This window comes from Oreochromis aureus, linkage group 4 (assembly GCF_013358895.1).
Source record: "Oreochromis aureus strain Israel breed Guangdong linkage group 4, ZZ_aureus, whole genome shotgun sequence".
Lineage (NCBI taxonomy): Eukaryota > Metazoa > Chordata > Actinopteri > Cichliformes > Cichlidae > Oreochromis > Oreochromis aureus.
Window position 1 is genome coordinate 11,085,095 of NC_052945.1, and position 15,832 is coordinate 11,100,926.

At 40.1% G+C, this 15,832-nt stretch overlaps 1 protein-coding gene across 4 annotated transcripts in view; it reads left to right on the plus strand.

Moving 5' to 3' along the window:
* The window catches only part of baiap3 (BAI1 associated protein 3), a 48,598-nt gene extending 33,516 nt beyond the window's left edge, over positions 1-15,082 (plus strand). For 2 of the 4 annotated variants that reach the window (XM_039611461.1, XM_039611460.1), the window contains 16 exons: positions 952-1,008; positions 1,114-1,211; positions 1,363-1,414; positions 1,542-1,693; positions 1,790-1,913; positions 3,140-3,280; positions 3,426-3,521; positions 3,786-4,001; positions 4,111-4,179; positions 4,265-4,344; positions 7,606-7,714; positions 8,165-8,236; positions 9,276-9,359; positions 9,571-9,691; positions 9,766-9,889; positions 9,974-15,082. In XM_039611461.1, coding sequence (XP_039467395.1) covers positions 952-1,008; positions 1,114-1,211; positions 1,363-1,414; positions 1,542-1,693; positions 1,790-1,913; positions 3,140-3,280; positions 3,426-3,521; positions 3,786-4,001; positions 4,111-4,179; positions 4,265-4,344; positions 7,606-7,714; positions 8,165-8,236; positions 9,276-9,359; positions 9,571-9,691; positions 9,766-9,889; positions 9,974-10,508 — 2,130 coding nt within the window. In that variant the 3' untranslated portion in view covers positions 10,509-15,082. The remainder of the gene's footprint in view (positions 1-951; positions 1,009-1,113; positions 1,212-1,362; positions 1,415-1,541; positions 1,694-1,789; positions 1,914-3,139; positions 3,281-3,425; positions 3,522-3,785; positions 4,002-4,110; positions 4,180-4,264; positions 4,345-7,605; positions 7,715-8,164; positions 8,237-9,275; positions 9,360-9,570; positions 9,692-9,765; positions 9,890-9,973) is intronic. The other 2 variants (XM_039611462.1, XM_031737358.2) reach the window with 2 other exon arrangements.
* The last annotated feature ends 750 nt before the right edge of the window (positions 15,083-15,832 follow it).

Here is a 15,832-nt window from a genome sequence, read left to right on the forward strand (position 1 = left end):
TGTTAAGCACTTTGTGCAGCATCGTCTATCTGGAAATGTGCTATATAAATAAATTTGACCTTGACCTTAAATCTTCATAGTGTAAATTCAAGAAGGTGCTGGAAAGGTTCCTCACAGATTTTGGTCTATATTGTCATGAAGGATCTGCTGGTTGTGGATACAGTTTGAACACAGACTCATTTTCATGTTTAAAAAACTGTTTGAGATGATTTGAATTTTGTGACATGCCATGGAGGACATGCTCAGGTATGCTGTGACACTGAAATGATGCTCATTTGGTTTTAAGGGCCCAAAGTGTCCCAAATAAAATATTCCCCACGTTGTTAAACCAAGAGCAGCAACTCAAACTATTAATACAATCCCGGATGGATCAGTGCATTCATGTATTTAATGAGAAATCCTGACACTAGCATCGGAAAGAAAGTGAAATTCATCAGACCTGGCAATGTTTTTCCAATCTTCTATTGTCTGTTGACCTTGTGTAGATATTTTTCTTAGCCGACAGGAGTGGCACCCAGTGCCATTTTATCTTTTTCAGACCATTCTCTGTACAACCTACAGATGGTTGTGTGGGAAAGTCCAGGCAGATCAGCAATTTCTGAAATTCTGAAATATACCGACAATCATACGTAAATATTTTGAGTTGCTGTCATGGCTGGTTAGATATTTGGGTTAAGCAGTTGAACAGATGTGCCAATAACCTAGTCATTTAGAGAGTGTGGTGATGTACTGCATATCTGTGGATGTTATTGTTGGTCTTAATGCAGCAAAGTACCAATAAAATATGGAAATATGGATATTAGTTTTAAATGAGGAAGTAAATGTGTTTAACACTTGAGCTTTTATTGATTCACAGAGTGTCTTATGATGACAAATGCTGAATGTAAGAAATACTTACTAGTCAATAAGAGCCCTTCAGCCCAGTTATTCTCCTTTTAATCTTTTGAACAGAAAGGAACTGCTGAGTGGTACGAGAGCTTAATCGCTCGATATAAACCAGAGGAAGGAGTAAGCTTGTTTTGGTCCTAAATCATAGATATCTTAACATCTTTTACACAGTGTACCTTGAGTTTTCTTATCCAGGATGATGTTCATTATATTCTGACAATGCAGACTCTGGAGGAACAGCTGAAGAAGCTGGTTCAGGTGATTGATGCTGTATGTGCAGACGTCCAGAGGGCCCAGAACATCTACAACAAACTTTTCTACAGGTGAACAGCAGTTTTCTGCAAGACATCTGAGGGGAAAAAAAACAACCGCTAAGTGTCATGTTATTATTCAGTGGTGACACACTGATTTATGTGCTTGGTTGTTGATGGGATTTCATATTTTTCTTTGTTTGTGTGTTTGTTTTCTCCACAGTGCAGTGAAAGTAGATTTCTTCAGCATATCATACAGACTGTTGGAAAAGCAGGTATGTCACTGAAAATGATGCAAAAGGTCACTGTAAACATGACATGACAAGTCTGTCTGAGTCATATGTTGTTGTTGCTGCTAACTTTTACACGGATGAAACACGCTGACTTCCTTTGACCTGACAGGTAGCTGATGATGTGAACGTGGCGATGGAGCGGGTGTGTGGGACTCTCGAGCAGGAGAGCTCCAGACTGACTCAGACAATGGGAGAGACCATCTTCGAGCTCTTCATGTCCTTGAAAATCCTCAAAGGCTTTCGAGAGTTTCTTCCTCTCAAGTTGGTTATCCTTTCGACTCTAACCTGTATTGATGTAACAATGTAAAAGACTCTGAAAGGAAGTCATGTTCTCATGAATGTATTTCTCTTTTACAGGGATGCTAAAATGTTGGCCTTGACAGGTTTCCATAACTGGTTCAAGTCCTCAATTCACAAGTGGCTGCAGATTGTTCACGACAGGTCCTGTGACAGGATTCGCAAGGCAGTGGAAACAGATAAGGTGAGAAATGGCATAAATAATAGAAGGAACATAATAGACTCTTTCTCAGAAGACAAGTCAACTTACAGAAGTACTGAACACACAGGTGTGTAAAATATGGCTGCGTGCCACATAGAGTAGGTCCTTCTTTCATGTCTAAAGCTTTAGAACAAGTTAAAACACATTAGGATTGTAGCTGTGAATAGCTGTAAAAGCCCCCTTTAATGTGTTATCAATTAACACATTATCACAGCATCAATGTACAATTAACATGTAATATATTATTTATATATTGTATCCTTATTTCTCAAAAGTGCTCCATTGTTACCAAAGGTGTACAAAATGTATGAGACCGCCAGCTCACTTGTTTTTCTATATTTTTTCCTAAGAATGAAAATATTTTGTACAATAATTATTTATTCACCATTATTGAACATGTACAGTGTTCACTTTAAGGAGAAGCATTAATCTGCTGATAAATAATTTGTCTGGCTCTATAAGCTAGCATTGATTAGCTGATCAGCCAGTACCTCAGTCAGTTGACAAGTTATAGTGGTCCACAAATGCAGTATTAAAAACTTGTTATTCACAAGTGATTAAAAAAAAAAAGAAGAAGAAACCACATCCTTAACTGATTTGTCAATCTTCCTTTCAAGGTCTGCTTTGCGTACACCACTGGACCACTTCCAGTGCTGCTGTTGTGCATAGATCACTCAGGTCCACTGTGGCAAAATGGGTCCTCTTCAAATTGATATGAATTTGGCCAAGTTGGTTTGGTCAAAAAACTGCGCTGTGTGCTGGCAGATAATGGCCAACACCAAAGTCCAGCTCGTAGCCCTTTGCTAAGTGTCTTCCCCCTCTCTCTTTCCCCACTTTCCTGTCTATATTCACTGCTTCACTTTCTAATAAAGGCTAAAAAAAATAGAAGAACTATGAGCTGTAATAGAAGTGATCCAATTAGAAGAAGCAGCATTGGAAGTGAGCTTTACAACTATATGACCTTAAAGTGGAAAATTTAAATCAGGTCTGTTTTTTATGCGTGGACTGCCTATTTTTTAATCACAGGTCATGTACCTCCTTGGAACTACATTAAAATGTTTTATCGTGTTAAGTTTAAAGCATTTATTCATTCCCTGCTTGCAAAACATGCTAAAATGTTACAGATTTTCATGCAAGTAAAAAAATGTAAATATTAGGAAATCCATGTTTTGTCTTTTTTAAAATTGATTTTATTTTTTTGTGAGTAGCTTGGACCTTTGCAGCAAGCCAAGCACAGTTCCTCAGCAGTTGAAGTGACAGCTTGCTTCAGCCAGGTACGCGAGATCTGGGTCCAGCTGGCCTGGCCAGACTCTGCGGGGGCCTTCATCTTTGTCACACGTTTGACAGACGTGAGTGCCACTTATAGTGTTGCCACACTCACATACTCATATTCTGTGCACATAGAAACATGACACATACAGTTTATCAGTTAAAATCATAAAGGAAACTGAGGGAGCTGTGCCGTAATGACAAGACTGATTTTATCTACTGCAGAATTTCTGCAGTGAGGCCGTGTGCTACTCAGAGATGATAACGCACAAGATTGAGAGGAACCAGCTGGGCCGAGACCACAAGAGTTTCACAGTGCAGGTAACGCCTGTAGCAAGACAGAACCGGGGGTGGGCACAGAATGACGTCAACGATGTCAGCAAGCTCTCTGTCAACACAAAGGGCTCAGCGGGAGAGCAGATATGTTATACACACAAAAACAAAGCAGTTGCTTCTTGTCGTCATCAATCATTTACACTCACACTCAATCCCTCCACTTCTCTGTAGCCCTGCTTCTTTTCCTTCTTTTTTTCTCCACCTCTACCCTCTGTTTCTCCGCCTTTGCTCCTCCTCGCTTTCTGCTAGCTCTGCATCGCCCTGAACAATATAGAGCATGTGCGTGTTTTCCTGGGTCACCTGCCCCGGGACCTGGACTGGCAGGGTGTGGAGCGCGCCATGGAGGAATCCTGCGGGGTGGAGGGGAAAGAGCAGGTTTACAAGGCTCTGAATGGACAGCTGTTCAACATGGACCTGGACCTGCAGAGAGAAGCTAAACGCCTCATCACACTGCTCACTGACAAGGTGAACACGAGGAGTATAATTTTCCTGTTTCTCACAAACCAGTTTGTAGAACTTTTTGAGCGTATGTGGACATCGATATACTTTAAGTATGCACCATCATCCTGTGCAGATGCTGCCTGAGCTGCGGAGGTACATCCAACACATCAGCCTGTCTCCTGACTCCATTAACAATGATGACGTATGTAGCAATGGCCGCCTAGCCTTTTTTATCCTTATATTAGCGGTGTTTCGTGGTATTTATGTAATGTGTGACATTCTCCCAGGCTGTTTCCCCTCTCATGAAGTACTTACAAGACACTATGGTCATCCTGACAGAAAACCTTGTAAAAGAAAATCTAACCAGGTACTTTTTAATTCTCTTTTTACTATTAATATCCAAGTATGTTTTTTCTTGCATTTCTTTCTAAAAACAGCACACAGACTTTTTTTGTTGCCTTTAGCGAAACTTGCTTTTTGAGTCACTATGCAATGTCATCACAAGATGCCAAAAAAGGCAGGGGGGAGGTAGACTTTAATGCGTTAAAAACTGTTGTGAGTCACAATTGTGCTAAAAGAAATAGACATTCAGTACAAAACCACTGAATCATGTCATACACAAGACAGAACATGAACATAACAAAGAACATGAAAAATCAGAATCGGCACATACAGCTCATAGTTGAAGAGGCATACATGCAAAATGTCTGTGAAGGTTCTCAGTCATCCAGGTCATCATAGTCTAAGGAGCTTGGAAAGAAAAGCGTCTGGACTTCTTTAAGTTGCTTGTAGACATTTCACCTCTCATCCGAGAAGCTTCTTCAGTTCTAGGGTCAAATGGTGGAGAGGCCCAGATTTAAGCTCTGTGGGAGTAACCCACCAACAGGGACAATGGACCCCGTAATGATCCTCTACCTAATCACATGAGCCAAGGTGTGAAAATGGGTGTAGGTCACAATCAGCCAAGGTTTCGGGTGAGCTCATTGTGAAACCTAGCCCCACCCTGTCATGTGATTTCCTGAGGTCAGATGGCCCAGGATGTGAGTGGGCGTTAAGGCGTCTGGGAAGGGATCTCAAAACTGGATTATAGATGGCAGACAGTTGGTGTCGTAAACCACCACCTCTGTTCAAAGATGGTCGCTCACATCAGACACTAACTAGGGAGGATAAGAAGGACAAACGCAACAACATTGTCATCCCCTATGTAGCCGGGGTATCAGGAAAACTCAGGAGAGTCTTCTCCAAGCACGACATCTCAGTATACTTCAGACCCAGCAACACACTCAGACAGAAACCGGTTCATCCCAAAGACAAAACTCTTAAACACAAACTTAACAATGTGGTGTATGCTGTACAGTGCAGCGAGGAATGCCAAGACCTCTACATTGGAGAGACCAAACAGCCACTTCATAAACGTATGGCACAACATAGAAGAGCCACCTCCACGGGACAAGACTCGGTGGTCCATCTGCATCTAAAGGACAAAGGTCACTCTTTTGAGGATGCCAATGTACATATTTTGGACAGAGAGGACAGATGGTTTGAAAGAGGAGTAAAAGAAGCCATCTATGTCCACTGTGATGACTATCTTTGAACAGAGGTGGTGGTTTACGACACCATCTATAATCCAGTTTTGAGATCCCTTCCCAGACGCCTTAATGCCCACTCACACCCTGGGCCATCTGACCTCAGGAAATTACATGATAGGGTGGGGCTAGGTTTCACAATGAGCTCACCCGAAACCTTGGCTGATTGTGACCTACACCCATTTTCACACCTTGGCTCATGTGATTAGGTAGAGGATCATTACGGGGTCCATTGTCCCTGTTGGTGGGTTACTCCCACAGAGCTTAAATCTGGGGCTCTCCACCATTTGACCCTAGAACTGAAGAAGCTTCTCGAATGAGAGGTAAAAGGTCTTCAAGCAACTTAAAGAAGTCCAGACGCTTTTCTTTCCAAGCTCCTTAGACATATATGCAAAACTAATCAGAACCTTAATTTGAGTGATAGTCAAAATACTGTGAAAATAAGTTTGACTGTAGCAGGAAAAGACTGTTCTGAGGCTTATTTCAAAGTATGATATCTTTATACTAACTTAAGATGTGCATAACCCTGATGCAAGCATCCAAGGATCTAGACTTTCTTGTAATGTTTCAAGGTGGTCTTGAGCAACAGTTCTCCAGGCTTTCCGAAGCTTTGGAGGATTTCTTTAACATTGACTGCTTTTTCACTAATTTTCCGTCCAGTGCTTGTATCTTTTCCAGGCTTTTTCAGAGGAATGTTTTTATTTTTATTTTTTGGTTTATTTAAGCCACTTAACACAGATCTATGAATCATTCAAGCCTAAAAAGACACGTAACAATGCAATTAGCAAATCACCACTTTCAAAAAAACAAAGGTCGAATTTAAAACTCTTACCCTTTTGTTTTTCAGTAGCCTGCCGCAAACACACATAATTGCCCCCATTTTTGAATCTACAGGAAATGATGACACAGATAACACAGTTTGACAGGCATAAAATAGCAAGATTTTATTTTTGCCTTTAGGATTCACCTTATTGCACTACAACAAGGTTATTCCCAAAGAGCTATTAGCCAAAAATTGACATCTTGACACAGGAAACTGGACAAGCGGAGGACAAAAAAAGAAGTGGCAGGCCTGAAAAACTATCTACAGCAGATCAACAGTATCTGAAAGTCATGTCCTTAAGAAATAGTAAAAAAAGATCTGACGAAGGACCTGAGAGATGTATCTGCCCTCCAGTTGATCCATCTACTGTTCACCAAAGCCTCAACAGAAATGGTGTCAGTGGAAGGGAATCAAGGAGGCTGAGGTGTGTGAAATTACACAAAACTGGACTAACCAATAAAATCTGGCAGAGGCTCTGTCATAAATTTCAGCCACATTTCAGTCAGGGTTGTTGTGAATCTTGTCAAAGTTGATTGGATTATGAACTCAGATCCATCATGCAATGCCCTCTGGAAAGCATCTGATTGGCAACGGCTTCATTTTTCATTATAACAATGATCCCAAAGACCAGAGAAAGATACCAATATAGGGAAACCCACAATGGAACACTATCAGTCAAGAAGTGGTTTAGGCTTGTTAGAACTGTAGAGACTGTATAAGTTTGGCTCAAGATTTTTGCACTGTGCTATAAATATGATTTATTGTGGCAGTTCAGCCAGCATGCACCACACCAAATATCCCCCGGTTCCTTATGTTTCCCATGCACATAAAACACCGCATGATCAGCATATATTTGATTGTTAAAACCACAAGGAATCCAAGCCAACCCAAAATAGATTTCTGGTTCACTCCAACCGCATATGAAATGTTCCTCGACGAACCAAGTTACACAACAAAATCCATTGTTTCCTTTTCTCAAAAAGAGATTTTCTCTATTCTGTTGTACCATATAAAATGTGTGACAGCTCAGCAAATAAGATGCTGCGCTTGTGTATGAATGTAAGCGTTGCAATAATAATAATAGCCTTTAGCACTTACACCACTTACAAGTATTCATTATCGGGCTATTATCTGTGAAAACATAGTGAGAGTACATGGGGTGTAATTGGAAGAGCTGGTAAACACACGTGTGGGTGTCTCATTGTCTGCTTCCTGGTAGAGTTCTCCAGAGCATGTGGGAGCTCCTCCTGCGGATGATCCTGGACACGGTCACTGAAAACAGGGGTGTCCAGGTGGAGTTTTACAACCGCTTCCAGTACACAGTAGAGGTCAGTGATTACTGCATCGCACAATAATCCTATTAGTCTGTGTGCCCACTGAAAAGAATGGTCTGTTTAAAAAGACATGTGTCTAATATGTTAAGATTATCATTGCCGCTTGCATTCTTTAATTATCTCGGTATGCCCTTTGGCGTACAATCATTAGCATATATCAGATATTCATGAAGACACTAGGTAATAGTTCAGTGCCAAAGTGAGCTCCCTTATGAATGACAATGTGGGAACTGTTGTATATTCTAATTCCAATTTAACCAGCTGGAAGAGGACGTGACATATTTGCATGAAAAGTCATGGCATGACTTTGGAGGCTGGCAGATAGATGCAATGTTTGCCAGAGGTTTCATGCTGTTTGTGTGAACAACAAGTCTATCAAAAATAGAGGGATAAATGTTATGAGTCCCAGCTCCCGAGTTTAATGCTTTTATTCAATCGCTTTAGACTCTGTTGCAGTTCTTTCATGCTAGGGGAGAGGGTCTATTCCTGGAAGACATGAAGAGCGGAGACTACAAGGTAGGAACTCGTCCAATCTGTCAACCAGGAGCCGGCTGTATAAGTAATGTACATCTTTTCCCAAACATAACCTGATTTTTATAAACTAAAAAGTGCATGAAAAGTGTTGCGCATACTGCAGACCATGCGTACACATGATATGATGAAGTTGAGATTTTAAAAAGTGCAACAAAACAGGCAATTTTCACAAAACTTGTGTTTAATATTACACTTATTTTGGCAGGTGGTCCGTCTGTTTTGCTAATGGTTCATGTTTGTCTTCCAGCCTTAAATCTGCCGTGATCTTTTACCCTGAGCTTACAGAGTTGATGGCTTTGGTTACTTTTACTTTTACATTTTTGGCATTTTTCTTCTGTTCATGATTCCATAAACAAGGAAATTTTCTACAGTGCTTAACCAAATTATTAGACCACCACCCAATGCCAGGTTTATTTATATATGCCACAGCTGCTCTAAATTGTCATTGTTGGTAATTGCCAAATAACAATAATAATAATATTTTTATGTTTCTGTTATGGTTAATCCACCAGTATGTGCAAGGTCTTTAATTAAAATAATATTTTTAATGCTAAAATGTTGCATAAAACTGCAGCATTTCAGTTTTACATAAGGAAAAAAAAAAGTAAAATACATTATTTATTAAAAAAAATGTCATTAAAACACTTGATTAATTTCTAAGTTTCCAGAGAAGTTTAGTTTGGGTATAAAAATCTAAATTCAGTTTGTTATTTGGCTAATAAGTGATATAGTTTTTAGTTTTAAAGTTTTCGAAAGATTTCTAAAATATTTTTATTTACATGACAGATGCTCTGCTAAATTGTTAAACTCTACAAGTTCCACTTTCTGTAAAGTCCAAAGATTTATAAAAGAAGCAAATTTCTGCACTTTGTCCATTACATACACTTTTAGTGGTGAACATCTACTTGTACATCTACTAGTCTGGCTCCTGGTATCTTGATAAGTGGGTTTAAGGTCAGATTTATGTTGCCTTATCCATCATGCCATTGATCGCTTTGTGACAATCTCGATGCTGTTTTAGGTCTTGGATGAGGAGCTGAGGCTGAATAAATGTTCGTCCTTTGAGCTGATTGAACAGTACTATCTGGAGAAGATTTCCCACCAGGTGCGTTTCAACCTACAAGACTGACAATCTCATTTTGTTCTCCTTTGAAGTGAAGAAAGAAGTATTGATTGGACAGCAGAGCGCTCTTTCTTCTGTTGTTATACCTCTGATTAAAAATCTGCCTTCTCGTCAGCCCTTTGAAGACATGACACAACCCGCGAAATGTGGACGGTTGCATGCTGAATATTTCTGTCAATACTTAATGTTGCAGAAAACTCTCAAACATACACGTTACGGTCGGATCAGCGTGAAGTGCTACTATGATGCTCCAGAGCAGCGGCTGACAGTGGAGATCCTGCATGCTGCCGATATCATTGCACTGGATGCCAATGGTAAATATGTGAATTTATGAATTTAAACTTTTGTCTTAAATTAAATATTAAAGTTGAACGCACTACTTCCTCAGGTCTGAGTGATCCCTTCGTCATAGTGGAGCTATGTCCTCACCACCTCTTCCCTATGGCCAAGAGTCAACGCACGCAAGTGAAGCTTAAGACGCTGCACCCAGTGTTTGATGAGCTCTTTTACTTGTGAGTACTCTGCCCTTTTTTTAGGTCTCCCTGTTTATATGCACACACCCTGTGGCTGATTTGTTTGATTCCATTGTCTTCCAGCCACGTCAGTCCTGAACAGTACAGGCACAGGTTTGCCTGTTTGACCTTTACTGTGATGGACTACGATTGGCTGTCCACCAACGACTTCGCTGGAGAAGCCGTCGCTCCTCTCAGCGACTTCTGCTGGCCGGGGAGACCGAACGCCTCAGCGGCTGGCAAGAGCGTCCAGCCTGTCATTCTGCATCTGTCTCGCAGTAAACCCAGCGGTACATACGGCTCCGGGCGGTATCATTTATTTTGTTTCATTTTTTTGCTTTTGTTTTTTTTTTACTTGCTTTGTTTACTCAAACATAATATTTGCTTCTTGAAGACCAGGGGGTGTAAGTCTGGGTTTCCAATTACTTCTTCAATGCAGCATGAAAAGCCATTCAATCAAGAGATATTTGTGTCAGGTGTAGAAACTGTGCTCATCTGTTTTCTCTCGCCTCCAGAGAAGCCAATCATGGGGATGCTGGAAGCTCGCGTCGGGGACCGGGAGGCTCAGGAGTTTGTCCGCAGGCTGAAAGAGATTGAGAAGTCAATGGAGGAAGAGTAAAGGGTGACAGCGCTGCCTGTGTTGGTGTTTTCTGACCACGTCTTGCGACATGTGCTTTTGTACTGGTACAATGTTTACACTATTGAAATAATTTTTTCCCCTCCCTGATGTATTGTTTGTTCAGTAATTATACCAAAATGAAAAGAAAAGGAAGACAGTGAAGCATATTTCCGTTTTCTTACTGAATGAACGTCCTGTCACTGTGCAACTCGATGCTGTCTCAGTTAAACTATATTTTAGAATCCAGTGGATAGCTGATCCTAAATGTTACTAGTCTATATTTTTTGTAATGAGGTAATCGTTATCTTTGTTGTATACTCTTTGATATGATAGATTTAACATTTTAGAACTATTTTGTGGAAGTAGCTTACACATCGAATAGTAATTAGTCAAAGTCTATACCTCAGATATGCTCATTAGTTGAAGGGGAGTTTGACATTCTTCATGGACTTTGTGGAGATAAATTGTGGGAAGGACTATTAAGAAAGTTAAAGCCTGAACCCGCATTTAGTTTCCATTTCATAAGTGAAGTTTTAAATAGAAATTTTTAATAGAACTCATGAAAACATAATGCACAGCTTTGGGAAACTGCACCAGTCATTCACTCAGCAGCAGCAGGAGCAGCAGGAGGAGCAGCAGGGAAGCTTAAAGTTCCCCTGAGGCACACGCCACAGCTCGGGTTCATTCAACTTTTCAGATTGCTCCTCACAAAGATTGTGATGTGTCAGTGAAGAGACCAAAGACAGTGCTACCTTAGTGCTGGAAAGATCTATCCTTTGAACTCCTTCCCGTATTTTGTGCGACACCACTTTTTCAACTGACAGATTACACATCATATGTGTAGCCAATCCCTAACACTCAATTTCAGACAGTTTTTTCTGCTTTTCGATCTGACATGATGTCACTGAGAGGGATATCTATAATATGGTCATCTCAGCATAGAAGCTTTCCCCATCAGATGTACAAAGCTTTTGTTTCCAAGAGGCAGCCAATCAGTAGAAAGTTGGCAAAGTGAGAGGAGCTTAAAGAGCTTGTTCATCCAGAGATACTCTAGTAGAGTCCAAGAATAAAGATGCAGTTGAGAAGGAGTATAAGAGGTTCCTGTTAAACAGACAGTTGGTTCATTTAGACAGCAGATATCCCAAGGAGGAAATAACTCCTAATAACATTTGTACTCCCGAAGTTCAGCGTTATTAAGAAGTCTGGTTTATGGTAGGGAGTGTTGTTGCATTAATGCGTCACACACGTCGACTTATTAGTCACTTATTATTACGATCTGATATCCGAGGCAGCGTGTTTGGGAGATGGAGAGTAGAGCTTATGAAAACAGCAACACTGAACTCGCTGCACATTTAAAATTCTAATCTCGGAACGAGCTATCGAAAAGCACAGTCAGGAGAGCAATGGTAAAAAGTGGTGTCCCTCTCTGTTACCTTAGTAATGCTTTTATCCACATCTTCTCAAGTGTGGAAAATCATGCAATCAAGCCCACTCACCACCAAAAGACTTTCACTGCATCTGCAAAGCCACGGGGAATTGCTTTTTTTTTTTCAACTGAGTACATGTGAAATCCTTAATAACTATTACTCTTTACTACTCTGCTAGCATTTTAATGGTTGGGGGAATATATCCCCTGACATCCTCAAAAAGTAATACACTTTGTGACACAGTGTGCGGCCCTAAGCCCCGATGAAAGAGGTTAAAAAATATTCATTTGGTGAAACAGTAGTGTTCAGAAACCCATCAAACATCACAAGATCTCCATTGATCAAATTTGAACTCCTACTCATCGTAGTCCTTTTGCGAGGGAAAGAAATTAACATTATGTCATGTTCTGAAGTTTAATCTCTTGAGGTCAAAAGAAAATAAGGTTAATGAACCTGCGCAGTGGCTTAATTATACTTAAGGGGTAAAGAAAGCCCTCCTTACCAGCAGCTGCTCTCGTATGGCTGACAGAAATAACACTAGCCAGTCTCTCAAAGCTGTGCCAGTAACTGAGAGGTTAGGATGTTAAGATGAGGGTTAAACCACACCCAGAAATCCAGCCACTGTTTATCTTGTTAACCACATGGGATTGTTGTTATATTGTTATGCAACTTAAAGATTAACAAACCATTTTATTAAAAAAAAAAAAAAAACGCAAATATTTCAATATAATAATGGAGTATTCTCAATTTCACACTCATTTAATTCTAAAGGGCTCGTTTCCTAGGGAGGTTGAAATAAAAAATTAGCCAATTATGCTTTTAAAAAGAGGCTTTTTTAGTAAACCTCATATTTACTTTTAAAGGTGAGGTTGTGCATTAATGAGCTTAATTTCAGTCTTTAGTGTTAGAGGTCTGGTGACATTGAGAATAATATCAACAACCCGAGCCATCTTTCAGCAAACAAAATTTTAAAAAAGGAACAAAACATTGAAAACGAGCGCAGTACTTTGCAAAGAAATCAGCCACCCCTCATTTATTTGACTTTTGCCAGGAAAATGGGAAATACATGCAGACATTTGTTGAAACATGTCCTATCACACCTGGAAAAACAACATATTTTAAAAGTCAGTATTCGCTATGACCACCTTTATTCTTCGACGCAAACCAAAATCTCCTAGGCAGCTTTCTTGTTTTTTCTTTAAGTAGTCTTCTGGAATAGTTCTCCAAGTTTCTTGAAATATATTCAAGGCTTTTTGTTCTTTTCTCTGTCAAAATGCTAAGGTCTGACTCAACACTAATTCCACACCTTGAGTTATGAGCCTTTTTTATGCTTGAATGGGTCGGTTTATAGGTTCATAGGTCAGTGTTAAGTGGCTTAGCAAACAAGCAGCCAATGTCAAAAGAAAAAATCAGAAAGATCATCAGAAAGGCTGGAGAACTATCGCTCAAGATCACTTGAGTCTGCAAGGAAGGAAAATAAAAACAAGTGAGGGGTGGTTCAAGAGTTCTGCTGAGTACTGTACCTTTAATTATTTTCATTGACAGCCAGAACTTTTAAATTGGAGGTTTAATGCTTTATTTTTCTAGGAAGTTGCCCCTAATATCAAAAATGTAGCTTAAGGTTTACAGTTGTAATGCACTAGAAACTCTGAACAGTCATCTGCTGTTGGAAAAGCTACTTTCAGCTGCTCCCTTGGTACAAGGGGTCGCCACAGCGGGTAGCTCTGCATGTTTGATCTGGCAGAGTGTTTTATGCCGGTTGCCCTTCCTGACGTGACCCCAGAGGGGATTTGAGACCTATGTTAAAAGCATTTAAAAAACAGGAATACAGTCAGGGTATTGGGAAGTATTAAAATCGCAGTTCTAATTACGAATGGCACCTTTTTTAGAAGAGACAGCAGGATCACAGAGTCGTAACAGAGGTGTAGTGAAGAAACACTGAAAAACACTGTAGCAAGTAGCAAGTACTTAGCACCAAAATCTTCACACCGACAGCATTTTGATAGTGATGTAACTTTACAGTAGCTGCTTGTGTAGTGCTTTGTCGTTAACCTGTGGAGTCGTGAGGATGAAGCACCCAAAAAACCATATCTATGCCTGGAGAGTGTGCTGCATTTACAGGCATTGTTAAAGCGTTCGATAAGCCTGCCTTACAAACAGGAGCTGGGAATGCTTTCAGTCCATCTGAATAGCACTTGCCTTTACATTTAGTTCTTAGGATATTTCAGGTAGAATAGTGTTGGCGTTGTTGCAGAAAAAAAAAAATCACCCAGCATCTCCACTGTTAAGTCTGCAGGTTTTCATAGGCGTGATAAAAGGATGTAACTGTGATATTTGAGTGAGTACCAGTGTTGCGATTATATTTTCTCTGTATTATTTTCCAACCAGTTCTTCTGGCCAAATGTTTACAAAGAAAAATGCAACCTCATTTTGAGCGTAAGCAACTATTTTAAAGTCAGATAAATGTTATAAGATAAATCTTATATTGTAGGATCAACATGCAGGAGTAAGTTGCATATTTACAGTCAAATTAAAACTAACACTGACGATTTTAAATTTAAAAAAAAGAAGCCAAAACTTTTTTTTTCCAGAATGCAGTTGAAGAAAGTAACTATATTTTCCAGTTATTAAAGATTTGTCTATACTCAGTCACAGTTTTGTAAATTTCCTAACGTTGCCCTTAGACAGGCAGATCCGGTCAGTATTATTATGGATTTGTTCTGCTGATTATTCAGAAGCAAAGGAAACATTTTGGTCGTTAAATGTTCAGTTAAGTCAAAGTGTTAACATAGTGTTTGGTTCATTGAAAACGATGTAAAATGTTTAGTTCTGAATATACAGGAAATGTGGCAAAGGACATCAGACTGTGAATCAACACACCGTCATTATGACCTAGTGTCACGGCTGCCAGTGACTCATTTTATTTAACTATTATGTGATATGTTGCTGAGTTGAGCACCTTCTTTGGATGTTTAGATTCAAAGGCACTGCTGGTGAAAAGTATCTGCAAGAGGCAAAACTCTTTCAATTTGTTATTGTGAAAGTGAATTATTTGTCCTTGAATTGTAAATGCCTGTGTTGCTGTTTATTGGATTATACCTTTGGGAAATGTCTACATACCCAATAAAGATTGTATTTAACTTTAAACTCAGTGCCGTCACTTAGATAGCATTTGCTGTATCTGTGTCAGTGTGGAGAGATGCTGTAGGCTCACACCTATTTGTTCACCCTCCTACCCCACCCCCACCCAAGTTTTGTGTCCCTGGCTTTCAGTGACCTTTAATATTTTACGTCCCCTTGGCAGCAGTTACATGAAGATCAAATGCACCTTGTAACGCAGCAGCAGCCCTGCAGAAAAACCGCATACGACCACAGAAATCATATTCCACAGCCAGGGAAACATACCTCGACACAATCGCCTTGCTGTTCGCATTTCTCAGGGAGCTGCTGTGATAGTAGATTAGACAAGAATTTCTCACAGCTGGAGGACATGAATGTCTGCGAGTGCTTGTGCTCTACTGAACACTAGTCGATACCTTCTAAATTAGAAGCCTGGTGATGACTGAAGGGTATTGAATTGCATGCTGGCTCAGGTGTGGAGAGGAACTTGTCATCTAATGCAGACATTATGCCCTCTAGTCAGTGCCAGCGCTCACTACATCTGTCGGCGCATATGACAGCTCTCTGGTCTTTTAATGTCTCCGTGCACCTGTGAGCCGACGTACAGATTATTAATGCTCTCGCTGGTTGACTGTCATCTATTCTGGATTGTAAAATACAAGCTATATTCAGTGTTTGCGCGATAACATGCATTTGTGTGAGAGAGGTGTTCAGTAGACAGAAATGGTCCCAAGGATTTCCAGTTCTAACCACTAGATGTAGTCGTAACTTTACAAA